Raw genomic sequence first — 25,363 nt, forward strand, 5'->3', positions numbered from 1 at the left:
GAGCTGAGGCCTTCTATATGGAAAGCTTGTGCCCTCCCACTGGGACAAAAGCCCTCCCACAACTGACCCACAGCCCTTCCCCAAATGAAGTTGCCTTGTGGAGAGCCTGGCTCACTGATGTGTGCCATGACCAGCTGCAATTCCCAATTTCTCAGGCCTGGAGAGGGTCCTTCTCATCACCTTTGGCCTGCTCCTTTCACCGAAGATGCCAGGGCTGAACAGAAGACTCCACCATGCAGCTATGGCCACTTCAGACCCAATGACCCAGCCCACCCCCTTGAGGAAAATTGCTGGGATTTCCAGTGCGTCCAACCAGCCTACCCACATCCCCTCTGGAATCCTCCTCCTACTCCCCTCTTCCCCAAGGACGCTGTCATGCCCACGGATCTGTTCACACTTCTTATCCTCCCCCTGCATGTTTGCATACACTGATGATCCAGGGTTTATCAGAAAGATGTATAACTCCATTTCTGGAAGTCCCTGAAGGACTATTAAATAGCACAGGCCTCATGTATAGCTCCCCCTCCCTTCTGCCTTCTGCTTCCAAATCCTCTGTTTTTACAATTCTTTGTAGATTTGCCAAAAAGCAAGGGAAAAGCTCTCACAGAAATATATACAGCGCAGTGGAAATAAAACACGCCCCCTGAAGTCAACAGGTGCAACTTCTTTCCCCAGGCTGATGCCACAAGAAGCGTCACCTTCTATAGCACCCAGTCAAGCGTCCTCACGAACACGTTCCAGGGTTCAAAGCATTCTTCCCTGAATAGCCCCATTAATCCTTGGGGCAGCATCTTGAGGACTAGTAACAATCAGGATTGCTGGCCCTTGACCATGGAGTCCATGTTTTGGGAGGGGGCTGCAGCAGAGTCCAGCACAAAAATCTCTCTTGCTTTTCTGACCAGTCCCTTCCCCCCAAGCCTTCTGGTGAGGACCAGCAGCTCCAGAGTGCTGATGTGTCCCGAGCACTTCCAGTTGTCCCCTGCACTCCCCTTTCTCACCTGGACTCGAGCTTCGGTAAGTTTGGTCCTCTGAGCGAGCTCTTCTCGGGTGTAGATGTCTGGGTAATGGGTCCTCTCAAAGGCCTTTTCCAGCTCCTCCAGCTGCTCTGCTGTGAAGGTGGTCCGGCTGCGGCGCTGCTTCCGTTTCAGGGGCAAGTCCGGTTCAGACTCAACGTCAGAGCCTTCATCCAGTCTGTTGCCTGGTAAGGAGAGAGAAGGACAGAAATGAAACAAGGCAGCCAAGACTGGGAAAAATACACCTTGCGTAGCTGCAGAGAACAGAGCCGGTGGTCTACTGCTCCTGGCAGCAAAGCTCAGAGCTACATATTGAAACGTTCCCAAGGTGACTACACCCACTACTGAGGGAGGAGGGCCAGTGGTCTAACTCTGCACCAGTCTGCTTCCATTGGCCTCCATTGACTTGGTGGAACTACAAAAGCTTCCAGGCGTAGTCTGGCCTGGCCTTACTGGCTTTGACCTGGCCTCCTGTCCTTGACTTTTGATCCCCAGATTGCCAAAATTCTCCTACAAGGATTCATACCTCCCTCCCTTTTTTGTTTTTAATTTAATTCATGCTCATATTCCTATCTATGCCAGATAGTTTAAAAATAAAATCAAGTATCTGTTGTACTTAAAAATATTTGTTCACTGCTTTCAGCACAAAGAGTTCTCACCTGAGTGTCCTGCCTACCGTCTTCCTCATACTTCTGGCTAATGCAATCAAGCCATTTCCTAAAGCTGGTAGCTGGACTTCAGTCGTGGGTGGCCCACTCCTCCCTTCACTGCTCAAATCCCAATCAAATCAGTTCATATTCACCAAGCAAAAATGCGAAGAGTCACCTAATGGTTAAGGCAGAGCCAATCTTGCTGGAACAAGATCCACCATTCTAGGCAGAATTCCAGCACACGGTTATCCACTAGAAGTATGGTCCGCTGGTGGACCCATCCAAGCTCAGGGTAAAACAGAGGCATCACACCCAGAGGTCCCGGGTTTATGGAAGACACTCATCTGATGTCACCATGTGGTGAAGGGACGGAGCTCAACAGAAAAGGGGAAGAACCCAAAAGGGCCTTCCCCAAATGGCCCAAGATTAGCCTGTGAGCTGCTGCCTCTCAGTGTCTCTCCCCATCTGCAAATGGGGACACTGACCTACCTCACAGGGCAGTTGCCTTCCCTAAACGATGCCCCTGCAAGCACTGTGTGCATTCAGAAAGTGTTACAAGGTTTGCACAGACACATTTGTCAGTGTTGCTGAGCTCAGTGGACACTGGAGCCACCCAGAAGGGCTACTTTGTCCATCCAAGCTGAAAGTGGCAAGTTTCAGCCTGCCTGATTTCCCCAGAATCCAACCTGGGAATAGGGCAAGTTGTGTTGCCAGGAACAGAAAGGACCAGAGCTGCCTTCTTCCCTCCCTGGTCTGGTGCTTCCTTCCTTCCTTCCCGCCATCGCTCCAGGGAGGCTCCTGGGCATTACAGTTAAATTAATCAACAGGATTAGGGAGAAATTGGCCACAGTGAGACCTTCCAGGCTCTACTCGAGCCCTTGAGGAACACCGAGGCCCTGCTGTCTCTTCCTCAAGCACCTCCGAGACGCCTGGAAGGATTCACCGTCCAGATCAGACATGGAGGCGCATTCATTAACGCGGAGATCGGATTGCCTGCCTCTCCAGAGGGGGAGGGAAACGCAGACCCATCGCCCTCCAAGAAGCTGATTTCCCTTCCTCTTCCTCCCACTCTTCAGCATCTCTCTCTCTTCCTCATAGCCCCATCTGGACAGTCTTAACAAAACAAATCGAGGGCTGGTGGAGAGCTCGCCAAGGGCCCTTGTGCTGAGCAGCGCAGCAGAAAAGGAGCCCAGCCAGGTGAATGTGCTCCTCACTCCTGAAGATGTCCTGTCTCCGCTTCTCAGGCCAGACTCCTGCCAGGGACTGTCTGTGTGCAGAAGGGAGACGGAGCTCTTTGCACTGCGTGAGAGAGATCTGCAGACATGGCCGTGGCTCCGCAGGACAATGGCCAGGGGCTCCATGGAGCCGTCCTAGGCTGCTGCCCTGCTCAGGTGAGGCCACTTCCTTAAGAGGTGCTTGCTGGACCAGGACAAAGGCTTATCTGAACCAGCGCCCTCTTTCTCTGGGAAGCCAACAGGCAGGACATTAAAGGCAATGGCCTTCTTCCACCACTTGCTCCTGGAAACCAGAGGTAGACTGCTCATAAGCAGGGAGGCTCCATTCTGCCATTGTGTCAGCACAAATAAGATTGCAGCTGAAGCACATCCTTCTCAAAAAGGCTCAGACTCATTTGCTGAGCAGAGTAGGCTAGCAGTGGCTGCAAACAAAGACGATGGCTGAGTGACAAGCAAATGGGAAAGGCTGAGATGTCTGGTCTGGTCTGGTCCGGGCCTGGTCGGGCCTGGTCTGATCTGGTTCTGGTCACTGTTGGAAACCAAACACTGGGCTAGGCGGAGTTTTGGTCTGATCCAGCAGGGGAACTTTTATGCCCTGAAGACGAGAATAGTGTGCCAAGGTTTTGGTTGGAACAGAATGGGCTCTAGTTCTTCTCCCATCACAATGCAGGCCTCAGACATACAAGACACTCCCATCTAGAACAAAAGCTGAACCCCTCCCAAAATGGACAGCACCTCTCACAGCCAGTAACCTTCCTAAGGACTGAAGAGGCTGGAACAATGAGATATCTAAAACCAATATTGACCACCTGTACAAACAGGTGGTGTTTCCATTGCAGATTTCTGACATAGCTTTAATTCATTTCAAGTTCTGCATTTTCCTGTGTCCCAGATGGACCAGATAGTTCCTCCAAAAGGATAAATAAAACTACCTTGCTGTTTATTTACTTTTTCAAAAAATTGGATGCAACCCCCTCCCACCAGTTCCTCCTCCATTTTTGAGATACACCACACAACTGACAAACAGATGTCCCTTTGTCTGGTGTCAGTGAAAGGGATGGAACGGAGAGGCGGTCAAACCTGTCCAGTTGCAAACTGGGCCGCCTGAATTTGTTGGAAGAGTGGAGGGAGCCAAAAATAACAGTGTTGCTTGGTTGTCTTTTGGTAAAAGGACACCAGTCCCTCCCCAAGTCATTTTCCTTTGAGGCAGCCTGATGGAGTGGTGAGCCTTAACCAAGAAAGAGGAGATGTGTCTGAATGAAATGAGGCTTCTGCAGAAGCAAGGGTTTAAGGCCCCCACATGAGCTTCCTTAACTGTCAAGCACAAGACTGAGAAATGACACCAGGCACAGCGTCAAGTCTCTCCCCCTTTCTCCCGCCTGCCCCAAGTCTAGCCCACAGAGAACCAATCACCTCTATCTGCAATTCATTTCGGTGTCTCCTTTCCCAACCTGTCATTCCATACACACGCACACACCCCAAAAAAACCCTCATCCAGTTTTGATTAGAGTTTAACATAGTTTAAGGTTTGGCGGCGTGAAGCCACGAGCAGAAAAACCAATCGCGTAATCGTTGATATGCGTTTTAATCTAGTAATTCGGCCTGAGTAGAATGAGAGCCAGCGTTGACAGGGCGGCCTGAGAATACCAAGCAGAGCAGGCGGCTGGGGCAGGAAAATGAAAAAGCGATTTACAGCTCAGCTGGGGACCGGTGTGTTCGGAACGCATTAGGGGTGGTAGGGCTTTTGGAGAGGTTTTCTCTCTTTCTGTTCAAACACCAAACTGGTCAGCTGTAACCAAACTGGATTTGGAGGCAATGCCTGTTAGGGAGTTTGCAACTTGGGCATTTCACTGGGGGGGGGAGAGCATAACAGCTACTAGCTATGAACACATTCAGAATAGCACCACTATTTCAAGAAACTGGATTTGAATTTCCATTGAATTTTTGCGGTTCCTTTCAAGATAAGCATTGAATAATTTTCAAAAGAAGCCAAATGAGTTTCTGGAAGACAATTTTTTAATGGGTTCCTACATATCCCCCAAACCATATGAAGCTGGCTACTGCTGGGTCTCAAGAGTGGCTAACTGAAGCATGGAGGTTCTATGGAATTTCAGATGAGGGTCTTTCCCAATCCGACTTGGTGGTGCTGCCAGGGACTGAAACTGAGACCTCTGGCATGTAAAGCAGGGACCCTATCAAAGGTGGCGTTAAAAAAGGAGGCTGGGTTGGTCATGGCAGTGTGGCCATACTGAGCCTCCAGGCTCAGGGGCAGTCTACCACTAGGGAGCAACAAGATTGGAGGCTGTTCCAGGTCTGCCTATGAGCTTCTGGAATGCTTGTGGCTGGGCACTGCTGTAAGGAAGATTCTTGGCCAGATGGAACCTTGATTGGATCCAAAAGGGCTCTTCTTGCTAGCCAGAACAGCAAGGGATGAATGCAGGCCTCAAGTCACAACCATTATGACCTTTCTCTGTTGTTGCTTCCTCACCCCACATCTCTGTGCCCTTCCATCTCCCTTCAATTCTTTATTCTGGCACAGACGGTAGCCATCTGCCGCAAGAGTCTATGCTATGGTGAAGGCATTCCACACTAGATTAGCAGCAGAGCCCTGCTGGATCAGGTCCATCTAGTCCAGCACCCTGTTTTCAACACTGGCCAAGTCTGGTGCCTCTGAGAAACCCACAAGGAGGGCACAAAGGGAAATATCCCTCTCTCCCTGCTGCCCCCTAGCACCCAGCATCCAGACACGAGGCATTCGAGCCTGGAGGTCCACCATGATGAAGAGCTATTGGCAGACCTCACCTCCTCCTTTGCCTAATCACTTTCTAAAGCCAGTGACCATCACCACATTTTGGGGTCAATTCCACAGGTTCTTTGCTGTGTAAAGGAGGACTGTCTTCTGCCCACCTGGACCTACATTCAAATAATGTCCTTGGATGACCTCAACATCTAAAATTATGAGCACGAGCTTTTCTCTCCCCCATCATCATTTTCTTCATAATTCTATGAACCTCTGTATCTTGTTTGCCACTCCGTCATTTGTTTGCAAAGCAAAGAGCTTGAAAGACTGTCATTTTCTGCACCTTTGCCAAGCTACATGAAGATACTACTCCCAGCATCTGTCCCCACCATCTGAGTGGCAGCCATCTGTCAAGGTTTTCAGGCAGAGCTCCATCAGAAGGAAGATGGTGGGAACCTGCCTTGGGACCTTCTCTTCCTTTCCCTTGACTCTTGTGACTCTTTCCAGTGAGATTGAACTGCAGATGTGAATATTTGCTGTCCGCAGCTGTCTCTGGACAGTTCAAGTGGACAGTCTGCTCAAACTCTGACCGCTGTCCTGTTGGTATATAGAATCATAGAGTTGGAAGGGTCCTGAAAGGTCGTCTAGTCCAACCCCTGGCCTGTAGTAGGAAATCCTCTTAGAGCATCTCCAGCAGTGCTTGTTGAGCCTCTGCTTGAAGATCTCCAGCGAGGGAGTGTCCACCACCTCCCTCGGCAATCTGGTCCACTGCCGAACCACCCTTTCCATCAGGAATTTTTTCCTGATATCCAATCAGAATCTCTTCTCTTGACGTTTGTACCCATTGGATCTAATTCTACTTGCAGAGGCAGCTGAGAACAAATTTGTTCCTTCTTTCATAGGACAGCCCTTCAGGTATTTGAAGAGAGCTCTCCTATCCCCTCTCAGCCTTCTCTCCTCCAGGCTGAACGCACCAAGTTCTCTCAACCTTTCCTCGCAGGGCTTGTTCTTTAGTTCTCTGATCATCCTCATCGCTCTCCTCTGAACCTGCTCCAGTTTGGCTGCGTCTTTCTTAAAGTGAGGTGCCCAAAATTGGACACAGAACTCCAGGTGAGGTCTGACCAGTGCAGAGTAGAGCAGAACCACAGCTTCTTCTGACTTAGAAGTTATGGTTCTACTAATGCAGGATAAAATTGCACTTGCCTTCTTTGCAGCTGCATCACACTGCTGTGATGTGACTAGTCGTGGCTCTACCCTGTCCAGCCCTCTGCATTGTACCTCCACCATCCCAGCTTCCAAATGAACTGGCCGCCATCCAAGAAGCACATGACCACAATGAGCCAACCAGAGAGAGACGAGGGGCCGCACGCACCAGGGCACCCTTCAATCATCACCCACCGCAATGGCCAGTGGCAAGGGTTGGATGCCATCAAACAGCGCCTTCAGAAGCCAGCCTGGCTTTCTTTCTTCCTTCCCCCCAAGTTGGGCGACAGTTGCCTGCAATTGAACTCCTCGGCCTGTCTTCTCTTCTCATCTCGGAGAATAAAGCGACAGAGAGGGAGAATAGAATGGAAGTGACAGAAAGAAGAATTGGGGCAAGGAGTGAAAAGAGTGCTATCCCTGTGTCGTCGTTGGGCTTTCTCCACCCTGTCATCCGTCGCACCAGAGCCCCCTCGTCCGCATTGTCTCACCTTGGACAAAAACGAGAAAAAGGGCAATTTTTTTGGTGCTGATCTCTTTAGAACTGCCCGGACGGGCACCTTAGGGGGTCGTTAGTGGCTGAATGTGCAGCTGACAGGCCAAAGTGATATCAATAAACCCTGGCACGTCAGCTCCGCGGCGCTGCTCAGGGAGAAGATATGGTCTGAATATTAAGAGCAGCTTCAACGGCCTGGAAAAGATACTCCAAATGGGAGTGGCAATGGTGCTATGGGGGGGGAGGAGATAGAAATGGAGGAGAAGGAGGAGGAGGAATCCTGAATACAGAGGTCAAGAAACAGGGGAAAGTGCTGCTGTTAGATTATCTCTAAGAAAGTAAAAGCCAGAGCCCCATAAAGTCTCACTGAGTATATTATTTATTATTATTCTCAACAAGAACGTCTACCCTGCTTTGCTCCTTCTCTGGGGGACCAGAGGCAGCTTGCCACATCAATTAAACAAAGCACTGTTAATGGAAACACACAACACCACCGTAACAATTAATACTGGATCAAATGGGGGAGGCTTAGAAGGCACCTGAGCAATGGAGCCAAGCCTTTGGCAAAATGCTGGCTGGGAGAAAGCTGCCCATTTGGGGGACCCGAGAAAGCATTGCAAAAAAAGGGAGAAATATTTTAGAAAATAGGACACCGCAGATTCAAAGTGATATTTTGGGGAGGCCTTTCCAGCTGAAGAGGACGTCCCCAGGTTGTTATGGAGGCCACAGAGCAGGGGTCAGCAACCTATGGCAGTGCAGCCCACATGGAGCGCCGCACAGTCAGGAAGTTTGGCAATGACTTCACTGCTAAACGTCCAGCCCTTCTCATCACAATGTTGCCAACCACTGTCATAGAGGCTTGGGGGAAAAAAGAGCTGGGCCATCATATATCACTGAGGGGGGTTTGGGGCAGAGGATTGGGTGTACCAAAAACTGCCTCCCACCGGATCAGACCCTCGGGGGGCCAACCACAAGCAACCCATTCTAGTTCCTGTTAAGCAAGATACTATTGTATGCATTGTATTGATCTCCTGACTTTCTTGTATCATGGATCTCAAATCGGTGTTTGTGTGGCTTCCAGGAGGTCCCACATCCAGGCACTGACAATCCCCTCAGCTTTAGCAGGAAGCCATCAGGCTGGGCCCAGACATCTCCTTGTAAAGGGGCTCAGTGAGGCAATCACCTCAGGAGGCAGGCGATTAAAGGGTGCCTGTCCCCACACTCAGTGGCGTAGCTAGCGAGGGGCGGGGGGGCGGTCCGCCCTGCGTAGCAGCCTTGGGGGGGTGACACCACAAATGACCCAACAGCACTAACTTTGTGAAGGTCAGGCGCAACCCTGTCATGCCATATACCATTGGATGTGGAATGTCCAGCAGAATGCAATGCAAGAAAACCGGATTGAAATACCTCAATTCCATCAAAAGTTATGGCCAAAAAACTGGAAACCCAAAAATGCATGGAGCCCTATGGAAAGTGAAACCAAGCCATATTGCGCATTTACTCATGAGTAGGTGGACTTGCCTTAGACTGTTGGAAAGGGCAGGCTGAGAGGAATCCAACAACACCAGAATGGTTCCTGTCCAATGAAAGCAGCCCCCAGAAAATACCCAAGAAGCAAGTCCCTCCCTCCAAGCCGAAGAATGTATTGAGCCCTATGGAAAGCAAAAGGAAGCCACATGGTCGTGTTTACTCACAAGTAGGATAACTTGGTACCTTGGTTCCTGGTCAAGTTGGGCCTGGCTGCATGGTCCCAATCTGATGAAAGTGGAAATGCTCCAGAAGGCAGCACCCCCCTCCCCCAAGAATAAAACAGAGGCTTCAGCTGGAAGGTGAATTTTTACTTGTTTTTAGAATGGTCCAGAACTGATGAATGTGGAGCTCAAGAAATGCTCCAGAAGGCAGCCCCCTCCCAATAAAAAGAATGAAACAGAAGCTTGAGCTGGTAAGGTGAATGTTTTCTATTTTAGGTGGGTCCTGATGGTGACATGGCTTAAATAAAAGAACTTAAATTGAACTGGGCACTGGGTAGGGCTGAAAATCTTACTGATTTTTTTTTTGGGGGGGGGGGAGTTATTACAAGCAGGCGACAGACAAAATTCAGTTGGTGGAACAGGGCTGGCTTCTCATTTAATTATTTGTTTTTCTTTAATTTAATTATTTATAATTATTATTTTAATTTGTTTGATGATGTCACTTCCAGCCATGGCATCACTTCCGGTGGGTCCCAGACAGATCGTCATTCTAAAAAGTGGGTCCTTAAGACTGCCTTAATTCAAAACGGACCAATGAGCAGGCAGGCTACAGAGAAAATTCACTTGGCCTGCCCTGGTCGACTCCTTGGTTCAGAGATTCAGTGGTGTCTGAGACAGACCTGCAGGGAGGAGCAGGAGATGTCAAAGGAAAAGGATCGGAAGGATTCAGTAAGGCTGCAATATTGTACTTCAGCGGTTTTCAAACTCCAAGGGTGTTTGAGCCCTGCAGTAAGTCCTTGCAGGGGGAGGCAGCAATGTGATCCCCAGGATCGCGTTGCTTAGGGGGCTGCAGGGGCTTGGCTGGACTTACCAGAGCCTCCTGCAACCTCCCTGGGGTGCAGGGAGCCCTGCGTGAACGTCTGCAGCGCTCCCCAGGTCTTCAAAAGTGAAAGCGGAACGATCGCGCTACAGCTCCGCAAAACTGGAAGTGGAGCGTGATCGCTGCGCTGTTACTTTTGAAGACCTGGGGAGCTCTGCAGAGGGTTGCACAGGGCTCCGTGCATCCCCAGGAGGCTGCAGGAGGCTCTGGTAAGTCCAGCCAAGCCCCTGCAGCCCCCTTAGCGCTGCCTCCCCCTTGCCTCCTTGCTGCCCCTGCCCCTTAAGGGGGCAGAGGCCAGGGCCTTCAGGCTGGGGTGTTGTGACGCCCCAGTTTGAAAAACCCTACTGTACAAACTGAAAAACCCTTCCTGGGAAGAGGCTCCTCTGAACACAGTGGAACTTGCACCTGAGTAAAAATGCCGAGAACTGCACTGCAACGACTGTTAAAAGCAGGAGTTGTTGTCTCCTTGCTTTGCTTGGCTCCCAGGCTCTGGGTTGCTGCTGCCAGTCAAAGCCTTGCTCTGGGCTAGACAGACCAGTGGGGTTGATTCTACAGGCAGCTTCATACATCCAGTGCATGAACAGCTGTAACGTTATTTCACTGCCACTGCCTTGCTTCTTGCAGGTGACAGACACGGGGGGAACTGGAGCTTGTCAAAGGATACTGTCTGTTGACATTTCCTCGCAAAGCTTTCCCAGCAACAAGGCTGACTCAGCCACCAGAGTTTACACTGCACTATTATTTTTCTTGGAATGGTTCCCTCCCTTTCCCTTGCACCCCCTCCTGCCCCACAGTCTTTAACCTTTCCTGGCCAATATCTCCTTGTAAGTTTGCTGTACACCTGCCAAACTGCAGGCGGAGAACAGAAGCTCAGCTGGCTCGTGCGTGCCTTGTTTATCCTGGAAAGGAGACTTGGACGATGAGACGTAGCAGAACTGAACTGTGCAGCGAAGGGTCAAAATGCAGAAGTGGCTGTGTCGGCACAGCGCGGCAGGAGGGACAGGGCTGGCCACAGACAGCGGAGCACACTGGAGGGGGAGCCTGAGCAGGACTAGTCACTGCCATGTGGACATACAAAGCCTCCAGATTCAGGTGCACTGTATCTGCACTCTCCACTCGCTGGGGAAGAACAATGGTGGAAGGTGGGTGTCAACAACAATGTCTTGGAAGCTGTGGGGCCCGATTGGAAGCATTCTATGCAGAGCACCAGATTCACAACCCTGTAGAATCTGAGAGGTTCAGATAAACTTTTCTATAGACTTGATATCTCTGTGGTAGAATGGAAAGCAATCTACGTGTGTGCTTACAAAGTGCAGGCAAGTGAGTGGTCCAAATGGATCTGGAAATGCTGGAGAAGCAGCACACTTGAATATAAAAGGGCATACATGTGTCCCTGCAAGTCAACAAAATGTGCAATTAACTTTGAAAAGTAGATAATTACAAAATCAGTTGTTTTAGTGACTGTGAAATGATTTAGTAAAAATATTCATTTTCTTTTTTCCCTGGTGCATGGCCCAATTAGGAGCAATTGGTTCAACCGCTCCCCTGGCCATCATCTTCACACCTGCCCGTGGGCTCCCATGACCATCGTGGGAACCAGGGCGCTGGACTTGGCGCATTAGTGAACGTCCCCAGAAGTGTTCTTCTGAAGTTCTTGGGGCTGCTGAGATGCATCCACAAGGCAAAGACTCAAAGAATCAGTGAAAATGCAAGTGGAAAGTGACCCACTGTAGACACCTTTGGGATGCCTTGTCGTTTTATAGCCTGACAGACCATCAGGCTGGTGATGGAACAGCAGGCTGTATAGAACCCAGGTGGGGTGAGGATCTTCCTGGCAGCTGGCTATCCCACCAGGATGCAGGGCAAACATTCACTATTCCCAGCAGGTAGGGAGACTTGGTTCACCAGCCAGGAAGGGCCGGTTCTTACCTCTACAGCAGTCTTTTTTATAGTGGCTTCACAAGACTTAGGGTTTCACAAGAAATATGGCTTACACTTGCCCTGGAGTTCAGACATGGAACCCGTTTTGGAAGATCTGAAATTACTGTGTCTCAGAGCATGTGCAGAGTTTTTTTTAAACAGCTCTTTATCAGGTCTGTTCCATTTGCCAGTGTGGTCTGGACACTGACTGGCGGTGTCTCTCCAGGGTTCCAGACAGAGAAGTGTTTTTCCAAGTCCTATCTGGAGATATTGCCAGGGATTGAACCTGGGGCCTTCTGTGTCCAAGGGAGGGGTTCTATCTCTGAGCAATGGGTCTTCCTCAACCCAGTTGCCTGAGATCCTTATTAACAGGAGATGCTGCTGATGGAATTTGAGGCCTCAGGAAAGCAGAGGATGAGTCATGCAGTGGCCAATGTGGAGAGGCAGGGAGGTGAGCAACCTCAGTGGCAGCACCCAAGTCTCCCTTCCCCACGTTCAGCCCAATCCTGAGTTGCCTGGCGCGCGGGGCTACAGCTGTGCTGAAAATGGCTGCCGCTGCATCCACCACGCCCCCAGGCAGCCACCACCACCTCTGCAGGAGAAGGGAACTTTTGCCCCCTTCCCCCAGGTAAAGCGAGCAGCCCCACAATGGGGCTACTCAATTCTACAACGACCCAAGGGTCGGCGTAGAATTCAAAGCCTCCATGTTGGACAGACAGCTTTGATTCACCGATCCCGCCTCCCCCCAGCATGCCCCTCCCTGCCCTTACGGCACTTTTGCGACAGTGTGCGCCAGCCGTGAGCTGAAGCGCACTGGTTAGGATTGGGCCCTAAGTCATTAAGCTCACTGAAAGACCCCAAGCTGGTTGGCTTTTGCTCAGAGGAAAGGGAGATGGAAAGGAGGTCAGATGCTCTAGTTTCTTGGAGGCAAGATACATTAGATATGTTTTTAAAAATTAGATACAGTACTTGGGTAAACTGACTGGAAGACATCCCTGAAAAATAACTTCAGAACTTTTGATCAACTGCTCTTTGGAGAAGAGTCACATTTGCTGTAGTTGAGTGGCTGCAGGGGAGTGGAAGGGAAGAAGGACATTTGCACTTGGTGCCTGAGCATGAGGTGCGGGCACATGAGAGACCAGCTGCAAGCAGCCCCCCACCATCACGGCTCAGAAGCTCAAGAGGAGGGGATGGAATATCCAGGATCCTCATGTGCAACTAACAAGGTTCTAAAAAGCATTTTCAACTCTCCAAATCAGGAGAATCTTTTACCAGGTTAGTGGGGCAGCTGCAAACTGGCTGATGGCACCCTCAAGGCTAAGCTGTTTGTTTTGTATACTGCAGCCCAGTTCAACAGATGCAGGTTGCCGGATACTTTCCCAGGGACCCGGAGAATGTTGGGATTGTCCCAGACTGAGGGGAAGAGTTCAACTATGGACAGGGACTGGAACATTTTGAAGTATACATAGATAGCAAGTCGTCATTTAAAATTATGGATAGGTTCTTGGAAACTACCACTTTAAGTGAAATGACTTATACTAAAGCCAGTTTTGCCATAGGTAGGCTCAATAACACTCTCTCAACTGGTCATCCTGCTGCAAAGCATTGTCACACCTTGGCACTGCAGGGCCAAGGAAATGGGTCCTTGGCCCAGCTTGTGACAGCCCTACAATATGCAGCTGCAGAGGATGCATTCAGAAGATTGAGAACCACTGATCAACTTTAAAATGAAACAGTGTTGAATGAAACGACTTTAAGTGAGGACTTGCTGTATATATAGGGGAAGACCTATATATACAGAGAAAGAGGGCCTGCCCAGGTCAAATCAGGGCGTATTTGAGCAGGTGTCTGTCTTAAATTTTATTGTCTTAAATTTTAATACAAAAAGGAACTGGGAAGGCGTCCAAAAAATGCCTTTGCGCCTTCTCCTTTGCCTGAGGTTGCGCAGAAGAGCCCAGCACCAGAGTGTGTCTCTTCCCCTCTGCCAGACCATCACAGCCGCACTCAGAAGGTTCAGAAGGTCCGATTTAGCCGCTCCTCACAAAAGCAGTCTCCCCGGGCCACAAACCATCTTTTCATGCCAGAGCCTTCCGTCTCTCCCCCCCCCCGCCCCAATCAATCTCCTGCGTGAAACCCCCAGCCCCTTTTCCCAGCTGGCGATGGACACCACCGTTCCCAAGCAGAAAAGAAGCCTCGCCCCTGGAAGGTGGCAGAGAAAAACGTCGACAAATTTCTGATTTGCAACACTCTGGGAACGGGTTTATGGCTATTGTTTGCAAGCAAATTTATAAATAAAGCAAAGCCAAGATTCCAGGGTGAGGCCGATGAAAAGCAGAAAACAAGAAATTTTCTGCCCATAAGTAGCGTGGGCTAATGGCGATTTTTGAGGCAGCCGAGCATGGTTAGTAAACTCGGCTAAATGATTGCTGTGCAACCGGCCAAGAGACTTATTTCTTAATTAGTGCTACATATTAAGTCACGCTGACACTCCGCGGCAAGCTTGCGCCATGTTAAAAGTTTGCCAGAATGGAAGGGGGCGGAGAGAGAAAGAAAGGGCAGCTCGTCAGATTATGAGGCGGCCCTTCAGTGGAGGGCCCAGGATACTCCGGGTAGACCACTCCAAGGCTGGGCTGTTTATTCTGTTCCCAGCCCTATCCATAGACCTCCAAGGAAGCAGAGTTTGAAAACGATACCTCTCCTCTTTCCCTAACACCTGGTATTCGTGGATAAACTGCCCCTGAAACTGGAGGTTTCACTTAGCTAACCTACATAATAGCTGTGCATACGTCTTTATATACAAGATTAGAAGAACCCTCCTAGTTTACACCATTGGTCTAGCCAGTCCAGCCCCCTGTCTCCAACAGTGGCCTGCTAGATACTCCAGGAAGCCCACAAGCAGGTCGTCAAAGCAATAACCCTGCTAGTATTTGAATGCAGGTCACTTCTGAGCATGGAGGCCAGACCAAGGTGAGTGCCTGGGTGCAACAGTATTCAAGCAGAGAAAGGGCCATCTCTCAGTCACCCCCAGCACCTGCTACTCCAAACATGGAGGTTCCATTTATCATCCTGGTGGCCTTTTTTCGACTTCTCCTCCACACATCTCACCTGTTTAAAGCTCCTGGCTATCACATATCTTGTGACAGTAAAACATGGCAGGTTAAACATGGCATGCTGAAGCCTAGGAGAAAACTTATGCTCATAGATCAAACTTATTAGAAGGCAACGACACATGTCCTCAACACACACATCCTCAACACTTCACGCTTCAGTCAGAATCACAAGAACCCACACAACAGCCCTAAGATGTTGAGGTCAGTAATGCCACTATCATTCTGCAAAGTCCCGGCCAAGAAAGCAGCTTGCTTGAGGCCACTTGACAAATGCACAACAAAGTTGAGACTTAAACTGGGAACTTCCTAGTTCACAGCTCATTTTCTTAGGAACTTGTCTGTACAAAGTCTCCCACAAGTCCTTTCTCTCCATGCAAATAGTTGAAGGGTCATAGGACAACAGCTATGCAGCCACATAGCCAATCAACCTGTCATATGCAAAAGTGAACAATACCTGGGAAGCAGGGCTGCCACCTCACAGGAAAAATGGAGGAATTCTGGCTCTTGTGCCCAGATTCAACGTGTCGTTGAGCACTGGACTTCCAAGCTCCCAGCAACAGAGCATAGACCACTGGTTATCTAGCCAGTCTTTGTTCTGCTCAAGACAAACAGAGAGTATATGTCTCTATCCATCTCCAAAGCATACTCTACATGGATTTAAAGCTACTCATGGTGTGCAGAACCGACAGAAGGCCATTTGCAATCAACTTCTTGCAAGACCTTAGATATGAGCTCTGTGAAGGAGTGGAAAAATTTGGCCAAGTTTGTAAGAAGTTTGGCCAAGTTTGCAGCTGAGTGGTAAGTACTTTAGGAGTCCAACAGAGTTCTTGGGGTCTGGATCTGCATAAGGACAGTGTTCAGTAACAAAGAGGCAAAGACCAAGAGACCATGAAATTAAATCTATTTTAAAAATAATAAAATGAGGGTCTTCTACCCAAGGCAAGACAGTTGCACACTCTCTCCACACCATGATTTGACTGCTCCAGCCTGACTCTTTCATTCAGTTCCTGCCTTTTTCAATGGCTCCATGCAAATGTAATTATTTGTACATTTGTGGGGCAGACAGTCTCACGCGCCCATTGATGTCAGAGAACAAGGAAGGGCAGTCTTTCCAAACGGTGAAAGGGAGACCCAGAGAAAGGTCTCATTTGATCAGAGAAATCCCCTCTCCAGCTCCTTTCAGCTTTCCTTTTTAATCTTTCGCTTCCAAGAGTTCTGGACCCGCTCCAATCTTTTTTTGGGAGCTGGGAAACATACAGGGGCTCAGAACCTTTGCTGACGCCATCAGGTTCAGGTTACTGGCAGGGTAGAAAATTATAAACAACTGGTCAACATTTCCATTTCTGAAGCGTTTCAAGGGTCCCCTCCGCAAAAGTGCCTCCTGCCTCACTTAAAGGTACATCAGCTTAAGTGGAGCCTGATGGGAAGAGAGAACCAGGTGGCTTAACCAATAAATAGGACACCCCCCTCCCACTTTTAAAGACACCCTCCATTCCACTCCCCATTAAACAACACTCCAGACTTTGCTGTTTGGTCTCAGAAAGGCCCTGCGGAAATCAACATGCAGACCTGGCACAGCGCAGCTTCTCAAACCAGTCTCAGGTCCCAGCTTGTGTGACTGAAATGGTCACTTCAGGCAAGTCTGAAGTGAGAGGGGGAGGCAAGGATGACCAAAACATTCTTACAAGAACCCCTAAAACCATGACCTGCACACACAAGGAGGTGCACACATTCCCTTCTGTGGTCTTCTCATCCAAGGTAGGCAGAAGCCAGAACTAGTTCTGTACTTAGATTCCAGGTGGTTTGCAGGAGCTTGTCAAGCATGCTGGGCACTGGCTGGCAGCAGTTCTCCGAGGTTCCAAGGCAGGATCTTTCCCAGCCCCAACTGCCAAGGATGGGTTTTCTGGGTACAAAGCAGGGGCTCCTTCACAGAGCTGTAGCCTCTCCCCAGCACAGAGAGAGCCATAGGAAGGCCAAATTGCAGTAAGGAGAGAGACTCCATCAGTGGTAGATTCCCTGCTTGACATGGAGACTACCCCAGATTTGGTCCCTGGTGGCATCTCCAAGCATAGGGGGAAAGACCTCCACCTGGTGCCCAAGAGATCTCCTGTCCAGCGGTGTGCAGAATACTCAGCCTGGGCTGAGTCAGTAGGAGGGAATTCAATTTGCGGAGGCTTCACAGTTCAGTGGCAGGGCCCCACAATTTGCAGGCAGAAATTTCCAGTCTCAGCCCCAGCTGCATGTCTAGGGAAGGACCTTGCTTGAAATTGTGGAGACCACAGAAAGCCCTTCATCTGCATCTGTCTGCAAACAGAGAGCAATCACGGTCTCTTTCAGACCGGCAGCCTCGCATTTTGGTGGAGAGAAGCGGCTTCTGGGGCCACCCTCCAAGTCTTTCTACAGGCCCACCATTCAACGAGGCACAGTGTCCTCAAACTGGAGAAACGCCAAGCCGCGCAAACAGAAGGACAACATTCTGAAACTCTGACGGGGCTGTGAAATTCTCCAAAACTTTTTCTTTTGTTGACTTTCATTTTGCCTGGAGCACTCTGTGGCTCTCTTACAAACATATGAAGCCAAGTTTACTTATATATTTAACCTGAAAAACTTAAAAAAACAAACAAACAGGAAACAAAAAAAAAACCCCATCACTTTGCTAAAGTTATTCTGTGTCTATATATAAAAGACACCCAAAGCGATGAAGCGAAGTCTGCTCTCCTCCTGGAGATGAGAATGTGCTTTGATTTCAGGGCTGAATGCAGAAAGAGATACCCCCCCCCCCTTCTTTGCCTCACCCCCAGTGGAGTTTTTAATGCTGCAGGAGTTAAAAAGAAAGAGGAAGGAACACACAAGATATAAATAGGAGCAGAAAACAAGGAAAGAGCACCACTTAATTCTGCCCTGGGGTCCCTGCTCCCCCACATTCAAGGAGAGTAAGGAACATTGCAGTCCAAAGACCCCTCCTCCATGGAAACAGAGGCAAGACCTCAAAAGGCTTCGTCTTTGGAGTTAATTAATTGAAGTAACACAGGGTTGATCTCCACACTGAAGCTGGAGAGACCTGGCTGGGGGCAGCAGCCTCTCCCCGAAGGCCCTGGAGCGAGGTGGGACACCAGGGGATACCAGATTCCAGGCCGGTATTTGAGTCAAGATTGTTTACAACATTTTGGGCAGGGAGTTGGGACAAAGGGAGGTGTGTGGGGAGAAGCCATTTTAGATCCTGACTTAAGACAAAAAACTTCTCTAAAACTGACCAGCTGAAGGTCAAGGGAGAGGGCGAGGATGAGGGGAGAGCTGCTGTGGGTGTCCCCTGAATAAGGGGAAGCCTCTCAACAAGTGCTAAGCTGCATCTCAGGCTCGATGGGGACCTGAATCCGCATCTCAAATAAGGGCACTGTGTAGCCGTCCCGGGAAAGACCCCTTTCTCTGCCCAGTGCCTGGGAAAGGCACCACCAAGCAGAGGAGACAAACCTGGGCTGGATAGACCCGTGGTCAGAGTCAATAGAAGCCTGTTGGTATGCTCTCTTTTTCTTCCTCCCTCTGATGGCTCAAGGTCCAGCCCCAGGAAGAGCATGAATTGGGAGGGCCAAGGTTAGGCTAAGGCAATCATCAGTTGCCCTGCTGCATCGGGGCAAACATCCATCCAGGCCCATTTTCAACCATGGTCAACTAGATGCCACTGGTAGGTTACAGCCACTATGGGGCGTCCTTATTGCTTCTGGTCCTCAGAGCTACACTGCTTCTGAACATGGAGACTCCACATTCTGTCTACCTGGAGGTTGTCTAATCCTTTTAAAAGACAGTCTTCTAAGGACGTGCCCATCAATGATCCTGCAGCCTTGAGTTCCACCAGTTCATGACGAGTATGTGGCAATTCACTGAATGAGCAAATCCAGCTGCCATCTATTGTCCCTCCAGCTCAGAACTGCCTAGGAAACGGCTAGGCTTCCGACAGTGGTGGCTCCTTTTCCAGACAACCTGGAGATGCTGACGTGATTCAGCCTGTTATTTTCTGCATTCGCTCTTGCCCGTGGCACGGGTTAAAACCGTGTTTTGCTGCTGGCAAATCCAGGACTGCAGTGTGAACTTTAGTGATTGATGGTTTTCATTTATGTTGCTCTTACTTAGAATTTGTTTTTTAAAAATGCTTCTGATTGCAAGTTGCCCTGGACAGCTTGTCGCAGGCAGGCAATGACTCTTCCCCCCCCCCCCCCAGTCAATAATTCAATGAACTTCTTTGGCAAGGTCTGCATTGACTGCCAATATGTCTGAAGGGAGGGTGTGGACCAAAGGCAGCTGATGTCACAAGAGTCACAGACTCCTCAAGCAAGGGGAAAGAGGGGCAGAGCGGTCCCCAGGAAACATCAGGACGTGGCGGCAGGGAAGGGTAGGGGGCAGCCAGAGCCAAGTGCGAGAACCCCTTTTGGCTTGCAGAAGGTCCCAGGTTCAATCTCTGGTTAGGGAAGTCCCGTTTGAAAACACGGGGGGGGGGGGTGGAATCTGCCAGGCAGCGGAGGCAACACGGGTTGGGTGCCTGAGGGCCTCTCTCGGTAGAGGGCAGTTTCCTTCGTATCTATGGTGGCAGGGCCCCAGTCGCAGCCCCTCCCCATCAGGTTCCCAACAGCACCTCTGTGGTCCACATATTGTGCCTTGCAGCGGCATATTGGCGCCGCCATAAGCCCAGGCTCCCTTTGACCCAGGATGATGTGCTAAGGCAGCCTGTTCAATGCCATTCTGGACACCACTGGGCAAGTTAATTGGAGCTGCAGAGCCCCTAGCTGGGAACTCTCCTGGTTTTACATTCAGTCGCCTTCCTCCTCCCCCTCCCTCCCCTACATGCCTTTAAAATATATATAGCCTCCCTTTGCCCCGGCAATTGAGCCCTTGCTAAGGTCATCTCTCAGGGGTTCTTGTCCCTTTTGAATGTGCTAAGTACAGGTTACGAGGGTCATATGTCAAAGATCTCCCTGGAGGAACGCTCAACTTTAGTCAGCCATGAAATAGCTACTGTTCTACAGTGGAGGAGGAGGAAGAGGGGGTGCCTGGCCAGCTTGCTTCATCTTCTCCTCTTCCTCCCCCTCCCCCTCCCTGCCACTTGATGTTTATGGCCACTGGTTGACTCTCCAACCAGCAGTCGAAAGAAGCACCCCCTCAGGAGGTGTGAGGAGGGACACATGGCCTTCCAATCAACTGGGAGGAATGACCCACCCTGGGACTCCTGTCCAAGAAGGCCTCTCTCCTCCTGGGCTGCTCATATGAGGATCCTCTAGCACAAGCAGGTCCTGCTGTTCTTTCTCCAACAAACTCAGCAGCACACACAGGGGCTTTCCCACCACGTGCAGCTACACACCTCATCTTCACACCCAGCTGCTGCAAGCTACAGCAGCCTAGAGAGCCTGACCTGTCCAAAACACTTCCAGTGAACCTTGTGGAGAAGCCGGAGTCCGGCACCAAGGCTGGGTCCCTGTAGCGACAGGCAGGGTCGACATCGAGGGCTGGCCAGGCTGGCCAGCAGGTCTACTCTATAGCCACACTTAGAGGGTGTTCCCATTGGCTTGTTAGGAGTGTACAAGGAACCCCCAGGTGCCCAGCACCTGTTACCTGCTCCTGGCCAGCTGAGTAGGTATTTGGGGGCTGACACTCTTTGGGATCGAATCCAGGGTTTTACCCAAGAACCTCAACCTGCCCTAGAACCATTCTCCATTGCTCATGGACAGGCAGTTGCAAGATCTCTTTTGCCCCATTTGTATCCAGCCTTTTCTCCTGACCACTCAAAGCTGCAGTCCCAGAAATTATCACATTTTCAACCTCACAATGACCCTACGAGGTGGTTTAACTAGCTGGTTTAACACCAACTTGCTCACGGCCAAACTAGTGTATCTGGTAGCTGAACTGGCCCTGTTCTTTCAGACTGAGGGCCGCTTGCTGACTGCATCTTCTCCCGTGCCTTCCCTCCCTCTGATGTTGCAAAGTGTGGCAACAGCCACTGATTCAGATGGTTTTAAAATGGGATTGGACAAATGCATGGAGGAGAAAAGGGTTATCATGTGGGATAGATGAAACCTCCACGTTCAGTCAACCTCTGAAAACCCCAACTGGTGATTCAATGTGGGGAACAGACTGGATTGGGCGTATCTTTGTTCTGAACCAGCTGGTCTTTTCCCCTTTTCTCATCCCAAGCAACTCTACATAATTTCTAGGCTGCCTACCATAGAGAACCCCCTACGTGAAAAACCACCCAGTTTTTATCCAAAATTCTGAATCAATCAACTCACTGTTTTGATTAAACATATTTGGTATCCCTCCCATCAAGAACCAAACCTAAGACTGTTTCCCCAGGCAATGCCTCACTTGTATCTACCTGCCCCATCTACAGATTACACAGAGAAAGGTAGAAAGCTAAGAATTCTGGACAGTTCTATTGCAGTCCGCAGGTGGAAAGTCATACATGAAAAAATGAGTGAATGGAGACAGAGGCAGAGCTCCAGTCTTTGGCCTTGTTCCCCTGAATGTTTACATGCAACCAATGCAGACACAACTGTATACGTGAAGAGCATTATAAAGAAAAAGCAATGACCCCCCACCACAACAAGAGGACCCTCTCTGTGTGCAGCAATATGTACCATTGATTTGCATCCAGACACTAAGAACATAAGAACATAAGAACAGCCCCACTGGATCAGGCCATAGGCCCATCTAGTCCAGCTTCCTGTATCTCACAGTGGCCCACCAAATGCCCCAGGGGAGCACACCAGATAACAAGAGACCTGCAAGGCCTCCTGGGAATTGTAGTTAAGAACATCAGAACAGCCCCACTGGATCAGGGCCATAGGCCCATCTAGTCCAGCTTCCTGTATCTCACAGCGGCCCACCAAATGCCCCAGGGAGCACACCAGATAACAAGAGACCTCATCCTGGTGCCCTCCCTTGCATTGGCATTCTGACATAATCCATTTCTAAAATCAGGAGGTTGCGCATACACATCATGGCTTGTAACCTGTAATGGATTTTTCCTCCAGAAACTTGTCCAATTCTCTTTTAAAGGCATCTAGGCCAGATTCCATCACCACATCCTGTGGCAAGGAGTTCCACAGACCAACCGCACACTGAGGAAAGACATCTTTTCTTTTGTCTGTCCTAACCCGCCCAACACTCAATTTTAGTGGATGTCCCCTGGTTCTGGTGTTATGTGAGAGTGTAAAGAGCATCTCTCTATCCACTCTGTCAATCTCCTGCATAATTTTTTATGTCTCAATCATGTCCCCCCTCAGGCGCCTCTTTTCTAGGCTGAAAACGCCTAAACGCTGTAACCTTTCCTCATAAGGAAGGTACTCCAGCCCCGTAATCATCTTAGTCGCTCTCTTTTGCACCTTTTCCATTTCCACTATGTCTTTTTTGAGATGCGGCGACCAGAACTGGACACAATACTCCAGGTGTGGCCTTACCATAGATTTGTACAACGGCATTATAATATTAGCCGTTTTGTTCTCAATACCTTTCCTAATGATCCCAAGCATAGAATTGGCCTTCTTCACTGCCGCCGCACATTGGGTCGACACTTTCATCGACCTGTCCACCACCACCCCAAGATCTCTCTCCTGATCTGTCACAGACAGCTCAGAACCCATCAGCCTATATGTGAAGTTTTGATTTTTTGCCCCAATGCGCATGACTTTACACTTACTGACATTGAAGCGCATCTGCCATTTTGCTGCCCATTCTGCCAGTCTGGAGAGATCCTTCTGGAGCTCCTCAGAATCACTCAAGGGAACATGTAGGGATCTTTCTTTGCTCCAGGTTTCCTCAACCTGGATGTATTGTGAGAATAGGACCAATGCAGAACATTTGTTGAATTTCACATGGACTTTCTTTCCTTCACACTGAATGGTCTGAACTGGGACAACAGCTTTGGGCATGCTTGCGGGAAGTTACTCTCACTGAAATGGATGGGATTTACTTCTGAGTAAGCATGTGTAGGATGTTGTATGTTCAAGTGCATCAGTTGGGTCAGAGTGTATAAGGAGACTTGGCATGATCAGTCCAGAACTCAGTGGAGAGAATGGATTTTTATTGTGCTGCAGGGTGAACGGACTTCCACCTTGCCAGGAGGTTGTCACCCCCAACTGTGACTTGTCACCGTGCTTTCACATACATTTATTTTCAGCTTATAACCTGACTGGGTTTAAATTGATACCCCCTCTTTCTCTTCACTATACATTTATATGTACACCATTGCACCTGATGAAACCCCCCAAAATGTCTGCTGAAATAAATTCATCTTTAAAGTTCTACAAGATTTTACTTTTGTGCTACAGACTAAACCAACTGCTCCTCTGGGTGGTGTTCTTGGTGTCACTGACAGAAAAATCCAGTAGATTCTAAAAATGTCTTTAAATATCTGCTCAGGAGCTAAGAAAGAGTCAGAGTCCTCTCCTCCCCCCCCATTTATTTTTTTTTTTAAACAAGCCAACTCTTTTATTTCCCAGGGAGGGGTTTGGAAACTTTTCAGTTCCCTTTCCTTGGTAGAAGTTTGGGGGTCTGATGGATAACATATGGTGGAAGACATTTTGCCTTGGGGGAAAATGGGGGAAGGATGGAGGTGGAGAGGAGGAGCAGAGGGGGGAGAGAAAATGGAGTTTATTCCTCTCTTGCAGATGTACATTAATGCAAAAGAGAAGAAGGGGGAACAGATCTTGGGGCTGGAGGAGAAAAGGCGAAAAGGACGCTTCTCATTTTAACATGCTGTTGTCTGAGGCTGGCTGTTGTCACTCCAAAGAAGCCCCATTGAAACCTAGTCAGGCATCTGGTTTTAAGGGAGACAATGGGGCTCTAGTCTATCAAGTGCCTTTGCCAACTGCAGGCAGTCCTTTGCCCGCTTTGTTTTCAGTGCTCTTAATAAACTTTGTCGGAGAGTTAATCAATCCAGTTGAATAGCTGATGCTCTCATTGTCAGGAAAGGAACTAACAGAAGGGCTGGGGTTTTTTATTTAAAAAAAAAAAAGGAGGAGGAGGAGGAGATGGAAGGGTTTTCTATAAGAAGAGAAGCATGTCCTGAAAAGCATCAGAAAACTCCCCGTGAAAAAGACAAAAAAGAAGCCTGCATTCGGCCAGAATACAGAGTTCTCTTTGGAGGAGAGACACCCAAATATATGCCGCTACAACTAAAAAGAAAATCTGATTTACAAGCGATCAAAATTGCAGGGAAATGGTGCCATCATTTGCACAGCTAAGAAAGAAAGGAAAAGTAGGATTTGGAAAGAATTTCAGAAGGAACCCCATTCCAAAAGATTGGTTCTGTTTTTTCCTGCCCCCTTCCCTCTATTTTTCTGAAACGCAGTCATGGAAAAAAAAAAAATCATGATCCAGATATTGTGAACTTTTAGTTGAATAGCGGTATATAAATACTGTTGATAAATAAATACTGTTGATATTTCAAATGGAAACAGTCCGGTTGAAAATGATTGTCCAGATAACTCTTAAATACAGAGATTTTGCTTGCTCTGATTTCACGTCTCTTCTCACAAATTCAAACATTTCCCCCCCCCCCCAAATCTGCAATCTCAGTTCAGCACAATTTGGATCAAACCCTTAAATTTTAGCACTGCAATCAACAATTAGATGCACATTTGACAGCCCCCTTGGACCAAACAAAATTCAACTTGCAATAGAGAGCTTCATTTGTTTACAAGGCAGCCATTCATTGCAACATGTGCTTATGCAAGAAAATTTCCTGCCCAGTTGTGCACTCGGGTGACATTTTCGCAAGTGACACCAGGAAATCTTTTCATTTGTGGTATGGGCATGCAAATATTCAAAACAGAAGGAAAGAACCAGAATGGACCAATCTCCAGAATCAAAATGTACATTATTTTGAGTCAGTGATGCTACATTTCAACTAGATGCACAAAAATGGCAAGAACGGATTCATGCATATCACATGACTGACAGTTTGAATCTTAAAAGTTTCCATCCTATCATTTCAGCAACAGCAGGAAGGAACATTTCATCAAAATACTTGTTAGCTCTGAGACAGTTCATGTCATCAAAAAGGGCTTCTCTCCTCTAAAGAACTATTCTGTTGTGTTAACTGTAAGAAGCTTGTTCTTAAGGGTGGGGCAGTAAGACTCCGTATGTGTTTTTTGCACAGACAACCCTGAGTTGCCAACAGCTCTACCATCCACTGCTCCTGTGCATTTAACTGCAGCTTGACCTGCAGATTGCAAGAGGCAGTGATGTGTCTCCCCATGCCCTGGAAAGCTTCACTGGCCATTTTGGGTTGCCTGACCTGCTTTTACGGGCACAGCAGCATCCCAGGCCAGTTTTCCTAACAACCAGTTGGCATCCTTAACTGTCAGGCATGACAAGACACACAAATATCAGATGCTTCTGTGCACTTGGAAGGCAATCCAGACAATGGCAGGCCAAACA

The 25,363-nt window shown here is 49.0% G+C and overlaps 1 protein-coding gene across 2 annotated transcripts in view; it reads right to left on the reverse strand.

Moving 5' to 3' along the window:
• Positions 1–25,363, reverse strand: part of PAX7 (paired box 7) — a 119,976-nt gene that overhangs the window by 56,129 nt on the left and 38,484 nt on the right. For both annotated transcript variants that reach the window (XM_066636957.1, XM_066636956.1), the window contains exon 5: positions 999–1,198. In XM_066636957.1, coding sequence (XP_066493054.1) covers positions 999–1,198 — 200 coding nt within the window. The remainder of the gene's footprint in view (positions 1–998; positions 1,199–25,363) is intronic.

The sequence above is a fragment of the Tiliqua scincoides genome, chromosome 9 (genome assembly GCF_035046505.1).
Source record: "Tiliqua scincoides isolate rTilSci1 chromosome 9, rTilSci1.hap2, whole genome shotgun sequence".
Lineage (NCBI taxonomy): Eukaryota > Metazoa > Chordata > Lepidosauria > Squamata > Scincidae > Tiliqua > Tiliqua scincoides.